An 18345-nucleotide genomic window follows, 5' to 3' on the forward strand; every position below is an offset into this window, starting at 1 on the left:
AAGGTACCAATAATGTGCTGTGATACGACAGCGTCTAATACAGGACGTTTGAACGGAGCTTGTGTGCTTTTAGAGCAAAAACTAGAGAGAGAGAGTTGTTACTCTTTCCTTGCTGCCATCATATTTATGAACTGGTGCTCAAAAGTGTGTTTGAATTGAAGATCCAACAAATCACTAGCAGTCTGATATTTCGCTGTTCAAAAAAGTTTAGAGACAACTGGAAGAATGTTAATCCCAGTGCCATCGAACCGTGCACTGATTTTGACCAACATCTCTGTGAGGCAAATATTATTGAATTGGTGACATTTTTTAACAATGAGCTGGCAAAATCGACGGTAGGAGATGATTATCGCGAGCACATTGAGCTCGCTATTATGAGGTCGCTATTGTTTTTCTGGGTGGAGACATTAAAAATAGAATAAAAATCAGACCTCCTGGTGCAATGCATCAAGCACAATGGATGGCAAGAGCTATTTACTCCCTAAAAATGTGTTTACTGCAGTCCCAGTTTAAAATGAGTGCTAAGGACAAACAAAGCTTTACAAGATGTTTGTTTATTCATTGTGGCAGTTTACGTGAAGCGCTGGCTTGGATGTAGTTTGGCGATAAAAGCGCCGAATCAAGATTTTTGTATTTTAAAGGCCTTAAAAGATTACGAGATAGTTGACCAGTTGATTTCCAATGCGGCTTTAAACAAGTTCGGTCAACACTTGTGGTACTTGTCAGAGGAAACAGCCATCCTTTCATTTTTTGATGATGTTGATGAGCAGGTGATAAAAATCATTGTTATCCGTATTGAAGATACTGAATGTAGGATGCTAAAAGGTTTGTTCTTTCCACCTATTCAATACATATAAATTTTATAAATTAGGAATTTATTATTGACTAGCAAATGTACCCGTGCTTCGCTACGGCGTTCAACATTGTATTCGAATATCGAAGTAAACAGTGTACATGCAGTAAATAAGATTGTTTTAAAATTGCATCTCTCTTAGCGTTATGCGAGAAAGAGCATGGGGATGTCCCCATACGTTGTTTCCAATGTAAAGTGTTTGTTACGGATTTGTGATATAACGGCAGGCTCACTTGCCTACTGCCATTCACAATCGAGTTGGGAAGTTTACATTATAATTGGAGGCCCCATTGCCTACTGCGCGGTCACAATCAAGTTGGGAGTGTTCGTTACAATGGCAGGCCCCATTTCCTACTCCCAAACAGATTACAGTCGAGGAGATTTTATTATAATGGCAGGCAAATTCCCTACCACCATTCAAAATTGAGTTGTGCCGTTATCATTATAATGTCAGGCCGATTTTCCTACTGCCAGCCAGCTTACTGCCAGTCACACCAAGTTGGTGAGTTTCCATCAAAATAGCAGGCCACTATGCCTAATGCTAGTCACATTTTAGATGAGGACATTTGTTTATAATGGCGGGCAACCTTGCCTTCTGCCAAACACAATCGGGTAGGGAAGTTTTACACAAAACTGCATGCTCACTTGCCTCTGCAAGTCAAATCGAGAAGCGAACTATTCATTACAATTGTAGACCTTCCTTACTAATGACAGTTACACAGGAATTGGAGAAGGGCCCTTTTATACAGCCAGTCAAAGTCGGTGTGGGAGGTACTGATTACATTAGCAGACCCACCCTTTCTCGATCGCTACAAATCGACATCAGTGAATATATATAGATCGACATACGAAAGTATATGCGTGGTTACAATATTGAAGACCTTGATTTACAGATTAAGTGCTACTAAACGTACGTCATATCGACAAAGAATTATACTATAAGACACGCCGGATTTAGTGCCCTAAATGGCTGGTCCTATGATATGTCATCTATTCTAGGGTCAGACTGAGTTAGAAACGTGGAACAGGGTAACGTTTTTGTAAGATTATCTCACATTACATTACTTTTCGGATAATTATGTGACAGCTACATACATAGCATTTGGCTCACATATGGCTACTGGGTGGGCCAATTTTCGTGAAGAGTTTGAAGATTCTGTATTTCATGTAAGTAATCGAAAGTATGAATTATGCTTGTGAAAATTCCAAACTGACTTAACATCGATTAATAGAGAAAAATCAAGCGTAAAAGGGATACAGATATGGCAAAAAGTCATAAGACCAAGGTTGTAGATCATTCCAAATTGAACGGAGATTGTGCAATCTGTTATGTGATAGGAATTTCCGAAGGTCTGCACCATCATTAAAATTGCCTGCATATTTTGATATTCTTCGGGGATAAAAAGTGAAAAATGTAATAATCTAGGATGTTTTCCGTTCGTTACAGGCTAAAACGTATAATTTTGTCAAATTTCAATTATCTTCTTTTTTTCTTCTGGCAGATTATGCCGCAATCTGGATTTTGGGCAAGGCGGTTAAAAATTAGGACTTTCAGGAAACTAAACAAAAAATTGTGCAGATGGTCATTATTACCCCTTTAATGGAAAGCTGTACGAAAATTTCGCCAAAATAGTCAGTGTAGTGGCACACAGTCGTTATGATTTGACTTATATAAATAAGGAATCTGCTCCATGTAAAACACCTTTGTGGCTATGTCCGCTGGACTTAACCTGCAAAACTGACCATTCATGGTATCTCTCTTATTAATCCTCCTGACGAAAAAATGCACATGAAAAAATGGTTTAGAGGTGGAATTCCATCACGTTTGGTCGATTTCCAGTCAGGTTGGTCTTGTTCTGTATATATTGTGGAAGAGTAAAATCACCATTTCGGTTCCCTATAAACCGCCAGTCCATTCCGGAACATGAAATGTTATTTACGTTTAATACCTACCTTTGGACAGGTGGATGCTAAATATAAATTTTGGTTCGAATGTCTTCAGTAGTTTTCCAGTTGTAAGGAATACGCTTTACACGCACCCGGTCGTGAGTTAAGTCCGATGGGACTTGTACAGAAAAACGGTCCGTTAATGATATCTCCCTTATTAATCCTCGTATCGAAATGATGCACATGAGAAAAAAGGTTTAGAAATTAATTTCTACCAAGGCTGGTAGATTTAAATTAACGTTGGTTGTGTATATTTTGTGGAAGTGCAAAATCCAGTTTCTGTTTCGTATAAACCCCCAGTCAGTTCAGGGATTTAGAAACAATATTTGCCCTAAAACCTGTCAAGGACAGGCGTATTCTAAATATGAGTCTTGGTGGAAATACATCCAGTAGTTTGTAGCACTCGCGTACATACGGCGTAATTAAGGAAGAAAATAATACAGTTAAGAAAGTTGAAAGTAATAGAAAATGTATTATAACTGAGGACAGCCGGATAACGACAAATATGTAAATGCCAAGTGAATGTATTGGAAAATCAAATGCCCCTCAATAAATTATGCTAGTGTGAGTTATGGATATAATAAAGCGGTGACAGAGGAGAAATTTAGGTCCAGTGATTCCTAGGTAAACAAATAATAATAAGATGACTAATGGTGTTATTACTTAATCTATTCGAGGGCGGTTATAACAACCAAGGATATTCCGCCAATATCCCGCAGGTAGGCCGATTGACGCCTATCTTGTCTTCTACCCAAGGAACAACCACGAATTTAAAAGCATGATGAGAAAAATGGCAATACGTTACTTCCCTGCTGGCATGCAGTCAGAAACTTTGCCATGGTAACCTGTAGGTTCGTTGTCGGTCTGTCTGTCACTCAATGCAGAGCATGATACCAGCGGACAATTATAAATTTCTCCGTCATGTGAAGAGTAAGGTAAATTATGAACATAACGAAAGTTGTTTATAATGAAGAGACGTTTCCCGTACGGTGAACGAAGTTTACAGAAAATCAATAGTATAAGAGACAATGGAGGAAAACCAGAATGGTTTTCCTCCATTGTCTCTTATAAACCCCCCGTCTTTTCAAAGATTTTAAAATGATATGCATATCGAAACCTTCCCCGGGATGAGTATACTCTAAATATGAAGTTTGGTTGAGATCTATCTAGCCGTTTCGACGTGATGGTGGAAAAACCATTCTGGTTTTCCTATAAACCCCCCGTATATTCAAAGATTTTAAAATGATATACATGTCGAAACCTTCCCCGGGATGAGTATACTCTAAATATGCAGTTTGGTTGAGATCTATCTAGCCGTTTCGACGTGATGGTGGAAAAACCATTCTGATTTTCCTATAAACCCCCCGTCTATTCAAAGATTTTAAAATGGTATGCATATCAAAACCTTCCCCGGGATGAGTATACTCTAAATATTAAGTTTGGTCGAGATCTATCCAGCCGTTTCGACGTGATGGTGGAAAAACCATTCTGGTTTTCCTATAAACCCCCCGTCTATTCAAAGATTTTAAAATGATATGCATATCGAAACCTTCCCCGGGATGGGTATGCTCTAAATGTGAAGTTTGGTTGAAATCTATCCAGCCGTTTCGACGTGATGGTGGAACAGACAAACAAACAGACAGACAAACAGACAGACAAACAGACAAACAAACAGACACGAAACGTAAAAACCACCGATTCGGTCTTGAGTTGACCTAAAACGGATAAATATCTGAAAAATTGGCAAAACAAAAGAAATTACAGACAGCGGACCCCCTACAATTTTATTTATATAGATTCCACTTGAGACATGTTTCGCCCTTCATTGAGGGCATCATCAGTCAAAATATCACCTCAAGGTAAAAAATCAGGTAACTGGTTAGTAGTTGACATGTACAAATTAATACATACTATTAATACAATTACAATTAATACAATTAATACAATTGCCGTTCAAACGCACCGAATACGCATGAATCTCCATCCACACTGACCAGTCTCCGTACCGATCTCGGCGCTGCAACTGGAAAACTTTCAGCTTGATGCCTATAAAACCTCATTTGGCTATGAAATATTTCCCTACCCCCGGTGATTTTAACTAAAATAAACTGCTCTACATATTTCTGAAATGTCAAGGCTAAATCCTTCTTCCAACCTCTAAAATATCAGGACGCACTTGGTACTGAAAAATTTTTTTTTTATCCTTGCACACCAGCTGCTCTTGTGTAATTTATGTATATAATTGTAAATTCTCAACTATTCAATTAGATAATGTAATTACTATATAGTTACCAACTATTGACATTAGTTTTTATTACAAACATTTACGCTGAATGTTATAATGTAAATATTTTAAAACTTTATCTCAACTGTTCAATTGAACAATGTAAATACTGTATAGTTACCAACCTTTGACATTCATTTTTGGTTACAAACATTGACGCCGAACACTACACCTTTTCTCCCTTAATTGTTAAAATGTAAATATTTTTAAACTTTTTTTTTTTTTTCCTATGATTGCGTCAACTGTTTCTCCAGAGCACCACTGCCGAACTCTACTATGTTAATTTTAGGCATTGATGCTGACTTTTCATCTATAAACCTATATGTTCAACCATCACTTTTGTACAACTATTTCCCATACTTAATTTTTGTAATTGTATTAATAGTATGTATTAATTTGTACATGTCAACTACTAACCAGTTACCTGATTTTTTACCTTGAGGTGATATTTTGACTGATGATGCCCTCAATGAAGGGCGAAACATGTCTCAAGTGGAATCAATAATAAATTCCTAATTTATAAAATTTATATGTATTGAATAGGTGGAAAAAACAAACCTTTTAGCATCCTACGTTGATGAGCAGACCAAAGGAAACATTGTAGAAAACTTACAAAAATAAAGCTTTGGTGATTCCAGAAAGAGATATGTTCCATCAAAAAAAGAGATGTCTGGCTCTCTATGTGGTACGTAGTAGACTAGTAGTGTTTAATCTGGTGTTTAATTTAGAACTTATTTTTTTCATTCATAGGCACTAAAAGTACTTTTTATGTTGTTTCAAGGAAATCTTTGAGTGATTTTGTTTCTGTCAACATTAAAGATTTATTTTCACGACTGAAACTTGACAGTGGTTTCCTTCAAGAAATTGTATCTTCATGGAAAGACAACATGGCGTTTGTGGAAGCTGAAAAGGAGGTTTCTACCTTAAAAGCAATTAATGACACAGCTGAAAGAGCTGTTAAATTAATGACAGACTTTCATTGTTTCATTACCGCAGCAGATGAAGAACAGAAGCAGTTCTTATTACATTGTGTGCAAGAACATAGAAAAATTTACCCAGACTGTAAAAAAAGAAACTTTGAAGAGGAAATACCCAAATGAATAACTATAAAAATTGTATCTTTTTTGTTTCTTACAAGAAGAGCATTACATAAATTTCTGTTTTCATTTATATTTCTCTAAAATAATTTTAGGTGATCATCTACAACTACATTTAAGAGACACTTTAAGCAGCTATTTTCTAAAAATTTTAGGCCACGTCGGCACGGGTTAGAATTAATGTAGGAAGTTGAAATTCTGTACCTGGGTAACTAATAGACTAATAAACACAATAACGGGGTATGCATTTCAATAAATGAAAAAAAAAAAAATTCCCTTTTAATGGACACCCTAGTGTACATCCTTCTTACATTGTTTGCAAATGTATCTGGTCTTACTCCTTTTACCACCTTGACTGGTACTAATCTTGCTGCATACAGAACAGTTGTGTTCTCCCCCCCCCCCAGCAAAACAGTAAGGGGTTTCGTTGCCCGCCCACGGGAGCTGAATTGCCGCTTGGTCACCAAGCCACTCGGCAGCTAGTTCCTCAACTAATGAAATTGTGAAGTCTTGATAGGGGTTTGTCTGTATTATCTTTATACAGAATGTACAAGTTGATTATCATTCTTCCAAATATGTGAAATGTCACTATTTTCCAATACATTAGTGTCCGGCGCTCATGTAAATAACAATACAGCATTTGATCTGATGAGTCAACTCCGCCCATATACAGGGTGGTGCACGAAATGTCATACAGTGGAAATTGTTCATAGAAAATGTAATATACAACATATTAAATACAAAATGGCGTTACAACATTCACCGACATGTGCATGGGTAGTCCGTGTGCAGTACATGTTCAATATGTCCACCTTCTCGGTGTTCAACAGCTTCGAGAAGAACTCGCATGTTCGTGATCACTCTACGACACAAATCCTCACTCAACCCTCGGAAGAAAGTCGCAATGGCCGCTTGCAATTGCTGTACATTTTCTGGTTTTTGGTGGTAGATTGTCTCTTTCAAATATCCCCACAGGAGGAAGTCGCAGGGATTGAGGTCGGGGCTATGCGGTGGCTAGATTGAGCCGCTCTGAAAACGCTTGGGATATCGAGACATCACATGGGGCCCGAAATGTTCATTCAGGAAGTCCAGAACAACATTTATTGTGTGTGGACAATCTCCGTCTTGCATGAACCATTGTCTCTATTGGTAGTCGTGATGCAAAGAGTTCTGGAAGGAAACTGTTTGTCAACATATCCAAGTAACGCGCACTATTGACAAAAAGATTGGCCCAATAATTCCATGACTGGAAATTGCAGCACACACACACACACTCTCACACTCACTCTCTCTCTCTCTCTCTCTCTCTCTCTCTCTCTCTCTCTCTCTCTCTCTCTCTCTCTCTTTCACACCATGACTTTCAACCTCGTGCACAATAGCAGGCCGTTCTTTCACCCAAAACCGGGCATTCTGTTTGTTCACTGCACCGTTGAAATAGACGTGTGCCTCATCACTCAACCATGTGTTGTGCAATATGGGATCACGGATCACCTTCTGCAATAGCCCACGCAGCAAACTGTACTCGCTGTTGCTTCTCAAGCACCGTTAGTTTATGACCTATTGTCATTTTGTATGGAAACACGTCAAGGTCAGACTGCAGTATTCTCTGAAATGACTGATGAGAGATGCCCAGCTGAACACATGCAGTTCTGGTGGGTTTGGAGGGGCTCCGATCCCCAGCCGCTCTCACAGCAGCAACATTCTCCGGTGAGAGGAACCAGCTTGAGGTGGGGCCGTTTTATCTGCAGTATGTTGCCTTCTGTTTCAGATTCTGTGGCCAGTCTGTATACCGTCTGCCGGCAAGGCGCCCTTCGAGTACGGAAATGAACACGAAACCTTTCCTGGGTCCGAGCTACGCTCTTTGTTTCCCCATAAGACAACACTATCTTCACCTTCTGTTCACACGTCAATCTCCCTTTGTTCGCCATGGTGTATAACTGGCAGCCGGATACGCATGCGCGACATGTGATGCTGCCTTTCGGATCTCGCATGAAATAAGGTTTGTGTTCACGAAAAGACATGGTTGTGAGCCCAGGTTTACACATTTTATAAAACATTTCCTATGTATGACATTTTGTGCGCCATCCTGAAAGAATTGTACTGCTGAATAACAGACGGCTTGCTGGTTATAAATAACTTGTTTCCTTTCTTCTTTGATTTCATTTCTCTTTTTACCTCGGCCTTTGTAGACTCGAGAAGTACTTGCTTTTTCTGCGATCTTTTTGCCGACTGTCTACCATCAGCATAAATCCTTTGCGGCGATATTTAGTTTGTCCAACAGAAAATGTTTGCTTCATAGGAGAGGGTATTCCTTTCCGATTACTACGTAACGTGTCAGTTAGATGTGTCAGTTTTGAATACAAAGCCTTAGCTAGAGTAATTGAGGTAAAGAAGTTGCCTATGAACACATGGAATCCCTTATTCAAGTAATTTCCCATTTCCAACAACTTCATCACAACTGTATAACCAAGCCCGTTTTTTCCACTGTCACTATTTTCATCTTGATCCCTCTCACTTTTGTAGCAAAAAAATGACAAGCAGTAATGCGTAACACTCTCATAGAGTAACCACATCTTGATTCCCCACTTGTGGTGGTGCTTGTTGGGCATATATTGTAACAGCTGCGTATGGTTTTTCATCCCAACTAAACTCTCGTCAATCGACAGTTGTTCGTTTGGGATGTAGTAACGTCTGAAAACTATTGGCATGATCAATTATAGGACTAAATTGAGCACAGGGCTCATAGCCGGGCTGTCCCGGTTTTGGTAATGTTTTGAGTGTCTACCATGTGAAAAAATTTCAGAATTGACTGGAATCTGTTTCTAGCAAACATTTTGCTAAACCATGGAATGTGTTGGGAAGATTTGGTACTCCAATACAACTCAATTGTTGGTTTTTTTTTTTTTTTTTTTTAACCCATGTTCACTAAGACAGCAAGGAAAGCTTTCATCTCAACAAAGCTTACAGGTCTCCAAACACGATTCCTGCTGTCTTTTCCAAATTTATGGCGATTTTTCTGAATAAAATTTCTTGCGTACATGTTTGTGTAGGTCACTAACATGTTCAAGAAAGACATAGTGTTTGTTTTTGATTTTGAAATAAAGCAACTTGGTGCCTTCAATACTTTATTGCATTTGATATGTCTTAATGATATGATCTCACAACTTGATGACGGACATGACTGTTGCATGCGTAACCATTTTCAACAATACAAAATCATCTGACCAATCGGAAATAGGCTTAGAAAGTGCCAACTTCAATTAATGAAATAATTTTACAAAAATGAAAAGTCTCTTCATAACATCTTGCCCCCCTTGAAAGGAGTTCTTTCAACTAAACTATTGTAACATTGTAATCTTATACCTATTGTAAAAACACTTATTCTGAACATATGCATTAATACAAAACTCTATACATACATATTTTTATCATTAAAAGAAAATAATATTGAAATTATATCTTTGATGAAAAATAACACAAAGTTAAAGATATCACAGGAAATCTTGAATTCAGTTCTCCTTGTCATCCCCTTCAATGGGAAGAGGGCATATTTTCTTGATGCTTCGGGTGAAAGTTCCACCAGCCGTCCGAACGGTGACAACCCTCACCTCACCCTCTCATCCAGGGTGAACTTGAACTATCCTACCTCTGGGCCACTCTAGAGGAGGGATGTTGTCCTCAATTAATAGCACCAAAGAATCAACATCAATACATCGATTGGTATCATGCCACTTGACACGTTTTTGCAATTCCTGCAAGTATTCTCGCTGCCATCTCTGCCACAACCGCTGCCGAATTGCATGTAGCAGTTGCTCTGGGGGACAATGCTTCAGACGACGATGTTCATTTTCCATGATCATTCTGGTGATGTGATGATTTGCTGGTAGAAACACAGGATGTCTCTGTTCTGATGTTAGCTCCGAAAAACGAAGCCTTCCTCCAACCTTAATCAATCCGTCACTATCCAGAAACGGACTGAGTGACTTTAGAGAACTCTTCTTTGGGAGGTCTTGATTATTAATTAAGCAATGTAGTACTTGAGGGAATGCTTCTAATTGTGTCCATTTGACTACCTGCTTCTCTGCTTTACAAGTTTCTTGTATTTCTAGTGAACCTTTTTTCCTTTCTGGCAGCTTGAGTTTGCAATTATAAATGAATCTTTGACAATATGCTACTATACGGCATAATTTCGGAAATGACGAGAATTTATTCAGTAGAATGCTGGTTGATGTTGCTGTCAAAGTAACTGCTGTGACCTTCAGCTCTGGTAGTTCTGTTTTGAATTCTTCTGAATGCTCCGGTTGTTGATGTTGTGTGCGAAGCCAAGAAGGTCCACTCCACCACAGCTTTTTATCTTTGAGTTCTGCTGAAGTAATTCCTCTTGAGAGAAGATCAGCTGGATTTTCAGTCGAAGGAACATGCTTCCAGGTGGTTGAATCAGTGGCTTCTTGAATCTTTGCAATCCTGTTTGCCACAAATGTCTTCAGCAGCCTTGGCTCAGTGTTGATCCATCCCAAAACAGTTGTACTGTCACTCCATAATCTGATCTGACCAATTTTTTCTTTCAAAGCACTCACTGTTGTTTTGACAAGTTGTGCAAGAAGAAAGGCTGCCTCCACTTCGAGTCTTGGCAACGAAATGGTTTTTAAAGGAGCTACTTTCGTCTTCGCACAAAGTAAATTGGAAATGTAGAGACCACTTTGCGTTTGACAAACTGCATAAATGCATGCTCCAAAAGCCTTCTCTGAAGCATCACTAAATCCAAACAAATCAAAAGAGCCAGAGCAATTCCCAGGATTTATGTTTCTCATAATTCTGATGTTGTTCAGTCTTTCTAATGACGCATAATACTCGCTCCAAATCTGAAGGTGCTCTCGAGACAATGGCTGATCCCATTCAAATCCATCTACCCATAAGTGTTGCATCAACATCTTCCCTTTGATCAGTACTGGACCCACGAGTCCTAGTGGATCAAAAATCTGTGCAATTTTTGAGGCGACTTCTCTTTTGGATTTTGGTGACTGCTTTGCCAGCTCAACTCGAAACTTAAGGCAATCTTGTGCTGAGTCCCAGAGGAGTCCAAGAGTCTTACTAGCTTCACCTTTGTCTAAAACCAGTAAAGTCCCGTCGTCGCTTTTGCTCTCCAAATCCTGCAAGATCTCTTTGCTGTTGGACCTCCATTTCCTCAAATGCAGTCCACCACTCTTGAGTATATTTTGTATTTGCCGCCGTAGCCCGATCACGTCTTCTAGAATGTCTCCTCCACTTAAGCAGTCATCCATATAAAAATCATCGCGAATAGCCTTTGCTGCTGCTGGAAATTCATTTTCATGAAGAGTAGCCAATTCATTTAGGCACCTCATGGCATGGTAAGGTGCTGATGCTGTTCCATATGTTACTGTATTCAACTGATAGATTCTCACAGGGGCTGAAGATTCCTCTTTCCACAAAATCTGCTGGAATGCTCGATCTTCAGGGTGGATGAGGATTTGCCGAAACATCTTTTCCACATCTGCCGTCATGACGTACTTATGGCTGCGAAATCTAAGTACAATGTGAAAAAGATCTCGCTGTAAATTAGGTCCTGTCATGAGCTTGTCATTGAGTGATGTCCCGAGTGATGTTTTTGCCGAGGCATCAAATACCACTCTGACCTTTGTGGTGTCACTATCTGGACGTACCACTGGTTGATGGGGTATGAAGTATGAATTTGGTACATCTTGATTTTGGTTTGTTTCAATCAAGCTCATATGCCCTAGTTTTTCATATTCATCCATGAAATCTGCATAAGCTGTCTTGAGTTCGGGGTGTCTGCTTAACCTCTTGACTAATGATTCTAGTCTGTTTAGTGCGTGCTTTCTTGATTCTCCGAGGATGACATCTGGCTTGATAGGGAGCCTTACGATGAATCTACCTGTTGTATCTCGAAGCGGTGTCTGTGAACTGTCTTTCACATATTCTTTCTTCTGATGTGTAATGTTGAATCTCCGGAATTGCTTCTTGTTTCCAAAATTTCTCCATCTGATCTGATAATTGTTGATTGCTAATTTTCATGCATGTTGTTGTTGATCCTTGTTTGTTCTCAAAAACTTCACCACCTATAATCCAGCCTAATCGGGTGTTTTGCAGAGCTGGTTGTCTTTCAGCTTCATTCTTGGGTGGACCTATGACTATTTTCCAATAAAGTCCAGCACCAATTAACATGTCGATGTCTCCAGGCTTGTTGAATGTGGGGTCTGCCAAGCGAATATCCTTTGGAATAATAATCTTGTCCTTCTTGATCTCCAACTGTGGCAATCGTCCTGTTATAGTTGGCAAAACTAGAAATTCTGCTTCCACCTCAAATCCGTCATTCCTTGAAGCGAGATGTACTCTCGTGATCCTTTTTGTTTCCACTTTGGAACAATCTACTCCAATGATCTGTGTGTTTGTCTTGACATTCGGTAAACCAAGTTTCTTATACAGACCTTCCTTTATTAGATTCGACTGAGATCCCGGATCCAGTAAGGCTCGGCTTGTCATTCTTCTTCCGTGAACATCTTTCACATCAATTAAAGCTGTTGACAAAAGTATTTGTGATGTTATTCCTTTCGCGAAGCTCACATTGAGTGAAGCAGGTGAATGCTGAAATTCGACACACAGGTTTATGGGCACTTGATTTTCTTTAACATTTTGTTTCTGTTTGTCATCTTCCTCAGCATGTAAAAGTGTGTTGTGAAGAAGTCCACATTTCTTGCATTTTGATCCTCTGCAATTTCTTGCAATATGTCCTGGTTTCAAACAGTTATGACACTGTCCTTTTTCTTGAAGCAGTTTTCTTCTGTCTTCAACTGATCGTTTAATTAATTCTTCACATGTAAAAATGAGGTGACTTCCACCACACAGATTACAGCTTGCCTGAGATGTCGTCATAACAACTTTCTTACTAGGTTGTCTGTCCTTCGGATTTGCCTTCGTGTTCAATGCCTTGGTTTTGTTATGATTTAAAAGCATGTATGATTGGGAACGCTCAGTTAAAAATTTCAAGAAATCATCCAATGTTGGCATCTGCTCTGGAGTGTTGCCTTTCACCCTTTCCTGCCAGTCTCTTTGCTCAATGAAATCCAGCTGCTTCTTTGCGAGATGAATAACCAATGTGTCCCAATATTGTACCGGTTGCTTCATTGCTTTTAATGAAGCCATGTGAGTTTGAATATGAAATTGTACCTGCCTGAGTGATTCAGATTTGTTCTCTTTAAAAACTGTAGGAAACTTGAAAAGTTCATCTAGATGTGTCTCGATTATCATCATTTGATTATCATATGTATCTACAAGCAAGTTCCACGCACTTGTGTAGTTTTCTTCTGAAATGGTAAAACCTTGAATGACTTTGCGTGCCTCGCCCTGCAGAAGACCGATCAGATACTGATATTTTTGGATGTTTGTTAGTTGAGTATCATTATGAATGGTTGACTCAAAACTGTTCTTAAAAAGCAACCATTTTGTGAATTCGCCGTTAAATTCCGGTAATTTAATTTCTGGTAGTTTATGTATTCTTCTGTTATGATGTTGTGGAACTTCCCGTTGATGAACGGCGTTGTTTACTGCCATGTTCATTTGAGCTAGTAAATTATTTTGAACATCCTCTGCTTCATCTAATATCGTTCGCAGTTGTGTAACTGCGCGGAAATAAATAGATTCAAAAAGCTCTCGCTGTCCGTCACATTCCTCTTGAAACTGTAGTGCAGCTGTTTCATCAGTGATCTCTGTTTCCTCAATTTTAATTTGTACTTCTTCAAAAGAATTCCATAGCTCTTCACATTTTTAAATTCTAACCTTCGCCTCTGATTTTGACGTGTCAGCTGTAATCGACTTTATTATTCTTGTTAACGTGCCTTTTACTCGACTACGCGATTGTTTCAATTTCGTTAGCTGCGACATATTGAAATTAAGGTTATGCTGTGAAAGTTCGAAAGGATTGCGTGAAGGTTATGTATAAGTTCAAAGGAATCGTGTTGCTGAATTGATGTTATATGACAAAGGAATTTGGATCTTTTATACTTATGACAACAGGAGGATCAATGGGCTTGAATTATTTGTTTTATTATTATTATGATGTTGATCACTGCATGTTTATGTTACGAAAACGTGCGCTGAGAGAAAGAGGCTAGAATCTAAGAGTACCGTATGTATAGCAAGGATGGTGTATATGTCAAAGAGACTCACGCTCTCACGGAGATTCTTGCCTTGAGCGGCGAGGAGAATGTAAATCTTGAAATCTTGTCTTTACTTCTTTGGATGTACCAAGTACGAAAACTCGAATCGTACTTGCCTGATTACTGATTTATGCTGTAATCCGTTGAAGTTGTTGGCTTCAGCGGTCTGATCTTCGTTATGAACGAGAATGCAATATCCGTGAATGATTCCACGAATTCGAGATGTGTTGTATTTTTGCTCCGATGCTTAACCTCAATTGCGACGCATTGTTTTCACTTCTGCATTTCACATTTCATGATCTTGCTTGTATTGAACATCTCAGGTTATCGAGAGCCGTGCTGTTGGGCGCCAATGTTTGTTTTTGATTTTGAAGTAAAGCAACTTGGTGCCTTCAATACTTTATTGCATTTGATATGTCTTAATGATACGATCTCACAACTTGATGACGGACATGACTGTTGCATGCGTAACCATTTTCAACAATACAAAATCATCTGACCAATCGGAAATAGGCTTAGAAAGAGCCAACTTCAATTAATGAAATAATTTTACAAAAATGAAAAGTCTCTTCATAACACATAGGAAAGAAAATATCAAAATATGAGATAGGAGAAGAATTCCGAGGTGGACAGTGTTTACTGCTGGGAATTTCATTGAATGCGAAGGAATCACTGTGTAAGGGGTCATTGCCCTCAACAATCTCGTCCCACCCGTCACTGTCACATTCAGATTCACTGCTGGAGACATCAGGAGAGACGGGGGGTGGCCACGACCGCGGGGTGGCTGAGTTGTAGATGTAGTTTCACCAGTGGCAGGAGGGTCGTCCTCCTCAAACAATGACGAGATCGACCTATTTATAGAACTGTTTGTTACGTTGTTCCGAAAACTCTTACTGGAAGTAGCAATAGGGGAATACGTTGAGTTTGAATAACTGTTTTCTACGTCAGTTTCACTAACTTCTAAAGACTAACTTGTTTGTAATTTGTCAAACTCACTATCACTAAGGAAATAATCATCTGCAACGAGATGTTGAATGGTATTTTCACTCAATGGCGAACGACTCATCTCACACACAGGAAAGGAATAATGCACTGACAGCGACAGTGACAAATAGTGAACTGAGAGAAAGACAGCAGGGCTAGGCGGGAAGCGGTAGAAGATCGTAGCTCGCCACGTGCCAGCACCTTGCAGCAGACTTACTCCCGCCCACTACTACAATAAAACATCAGCTTCTACAAGGTTATCAGTGCTACCAACTTTAAAACTTGTATATAGTCTTATTTAATCCTATACTAGTCCAAAACATGTATTATTTATTATTAACACGAATAAATAACTTAGAAAATATTTTTTACAGGAATGTGCGATCAATCAGACGTTGGCGTTTTTAGACTGAACCTCGAATGTCCGATCAATCGGTTAAAGGGTTAAATGAATGGGGCGGGTGTACCTCCCGGTACAATTTACAAAGCGAAGACTGGAAAGCATCTACAGCTGTTGCTTTATGGATCAGCTGCTAGAGGAATTTACAGTGGAGAGGGAACCAACAAAAGGAGGTCGCCTACCTTCAGGAGGAGACAGCTTGAGACTTTCTTGACATCATTTCCCTAAACTAGTACCTCAGACGCAGTCAAAGCAGAAACCACAACGGCGGTGTTTTGTGTGTCAGCACGCAAAGAAGAGACCACCCAAAAGAACACACTAAGTTAATGTGTATCGAGTGTGATTTAGTTTAGTGAATTCTTCATTTGTTCCAATATATCACTCGTAAGCGGACGTATATAGTACCAAAACATTCTACATTCTAAGGAGAAAACTTTTCTGATAGATACTGTCATCTTAACAGACAAATTCACAACTTCTTCTAGCAGTATTTGCCACTAAAGTAGACCAGATGATATACTGACTGTGGCGGAAGAGATAGGTGCACACCTGTCAATCTATCTTCACCTACCTGTTTGAGTGTTAAAGATGGATTCTGAAACATGGCAAATCTACTGGCTGTTTTTAAATCTTGATAACTTGTTAAAACAGTGAATAATGCGTATCCGATATTTTATCCTATTTTGTAAAGTTTCTTACATGATCACAGGATTTTTTCTTTCCTTAATGGAGAAACACTTTGTTGTTTGTGTTCCAGTCACACTCGAAAGTGAAACTGTTGGTGCGCAGTCATGCTGTACGTGAGGAGACTTCGCCCCCTCCTGATCCTGATGCTCACCATCAGCATACACAGCCACCTACACCTGTTGTGGAGTCTCCACCTCAACCGCTGCAACAATCGCATAATCTGTCTGTGAATCGACCAAGTTCAAGGCATAAATTGAGACATCAGGGATCATCACAGGGCAGCATGGACAGTTCATCACCTTGCCTATCTCGTGGTTAGTTTTTTAAAATTTATTTATTTATTTATTTATTTATTTATTTATTTATCTATTTATTTATTTATTTATTTATTTTAAACCCTATTGATTATTCTTTTAGTTCTGTCTTTCTGTTGTAGTCTTCTTTCTAATCTACACTTACGTTTGTTTTGTACATAGGATATAAAAACTACAAATTTATATGAATTAACTCTCAGTTTTCTTCACAAATTCATGCCCTAGAATTTGGATGTGAGGGATATGTAGAGATTTTTGGAACAAAATTAGCAGTTGCACCTGGCAGTGACAGGTTGGTGTTTGTGAAATGTAGAAACTGGCCTTCCATACTCTCTTCGGTGGAGTGCTTACCAAGCAAATCCAAGACATTTCTTCACCCCTTAATGTGATTAATGCTATAATCAATACATGTGACAGGTAATGCATGTGGAATAGCTTTCGAGTTCGGAGGAGACAATGCCAGCAGCTGTAGTGAGAGTAGGTGTACTGTATTGGTGGACTGTTAACACCGACACTAAGGCCATCTGGCAGAGATGAGAGAGAGACCCCTCCCCCACTCTCACTTTATTCAGCACCGGAAGTTACGTGTATTGTTATTGCCATTGATGCTCTCACGTCCCGTACTTATAGACATTATACTGTGTAGGCTTTTGGGCTTATGCTCTGTCAAGAAAATAAGGTGAAATTCCTTACGTTTTGCAGAGAACTGTGCTCTGCGTCATCAGAAGAAATCTCGACTGTCCACGAGAAAGGCTTCTTAAACAATGTCTCTTTAAATTTAGACGTTATAATAGAAGTGGGAGTGGTACATTCATTTGCCACCAGATGGCTTCCAGGACATGGCACAGCGCTGGCGTTCGAAGCGGAAACTGACTGAACCATCAGAATCAGCCTAAGAGGTTCACATAATATGTGTGAGTAACATATGGCACTGGTTACAGCGATTTGCAGATTCATAGAGCCCTGCATCCCAGATAAACGACCAAGCAAAGCTCACAGAAGGAAGAAGTGAAGGGAACTGCCTGCTTGCCCCTACATTCACAACATCATAGATTGAATTGCCAAAACTGCGTTTGGCACCGCCACTAAAATTGCTCACAGTCTGAGTAAAAGCAAGGACAAATTTTCCCCACTTTTACATCCTAGGGTATACGAAACTCCCTGTACTTGCAGTAAGGTATGCATCGGCATAACATGCCGGCCCATTGGTACCCGTATCAAGGAACATGAATGTAATATTCGTCTCAACCAGCCAGACAAATCAGCAATAGCTGAGCACGCTGTATCGGCGGGTCATGATGTCATGTTCCAAGATGCTCGAGCTCTTATCCACACTAGACACTACAGGTCCAGGATTATGCAGGAAGCTGTGGAAATACATAGAAATCCTAACAGTTTCAACAGGGACACCGGCTATCAATTAAGTAATAACCGATTGCCAGCCATTTAGAATTTACGTAGGTAGTTCCCTTCCCTGTCCATTCACTATTGTTATTTCATCTTAGTGTTTTCCAAATTCGTACGTTCCTCATCGCCAAATGTTTCATTCCAGGCTTGTGTCAATGTTTTGTTTTCGAATATGGG

The 18345-nt window shown here is 39.4% G+C and overlaps 1 protein-coding gene across 7 annotated transcripts in view; it reads left to right on the forward strand.

Moving 5' to 3' along the window:
- The window catches only part of enc (encore), a 1357661-nt gene that overhangs the window by 454789 nt on the left and 884527 nt on the right, over positions 1-18345 (forward strand). For all 7 annotated transcript variants that reach the window (XM_067147181.2, XM_067147182.2, XM_067147187.2 and 4 more), the window contains one exon: positions 16518-16761. In XM_067147181.2, the coding sequence (XP_067003282.2) occupies positions 16518-16761 (244 nt within the window). The remainder of the gene's footprint in view (positions 1-16517; positions 16762-18345) is intronic.

Source organism: Anabrus simplex, chromosome 5 (assembly GCF_040414725.1).
Source record: "Anabrus simplex isolate iqAnaSimp1 chromosome 5, ASM4041472v1, whole genome shotgun sequence".
NCBI lineage: Eukaryota > Metazoa > Arthropoda > Insecta > Orthoptera > Tettigoniidae > Anabrus > Anabrus simplex.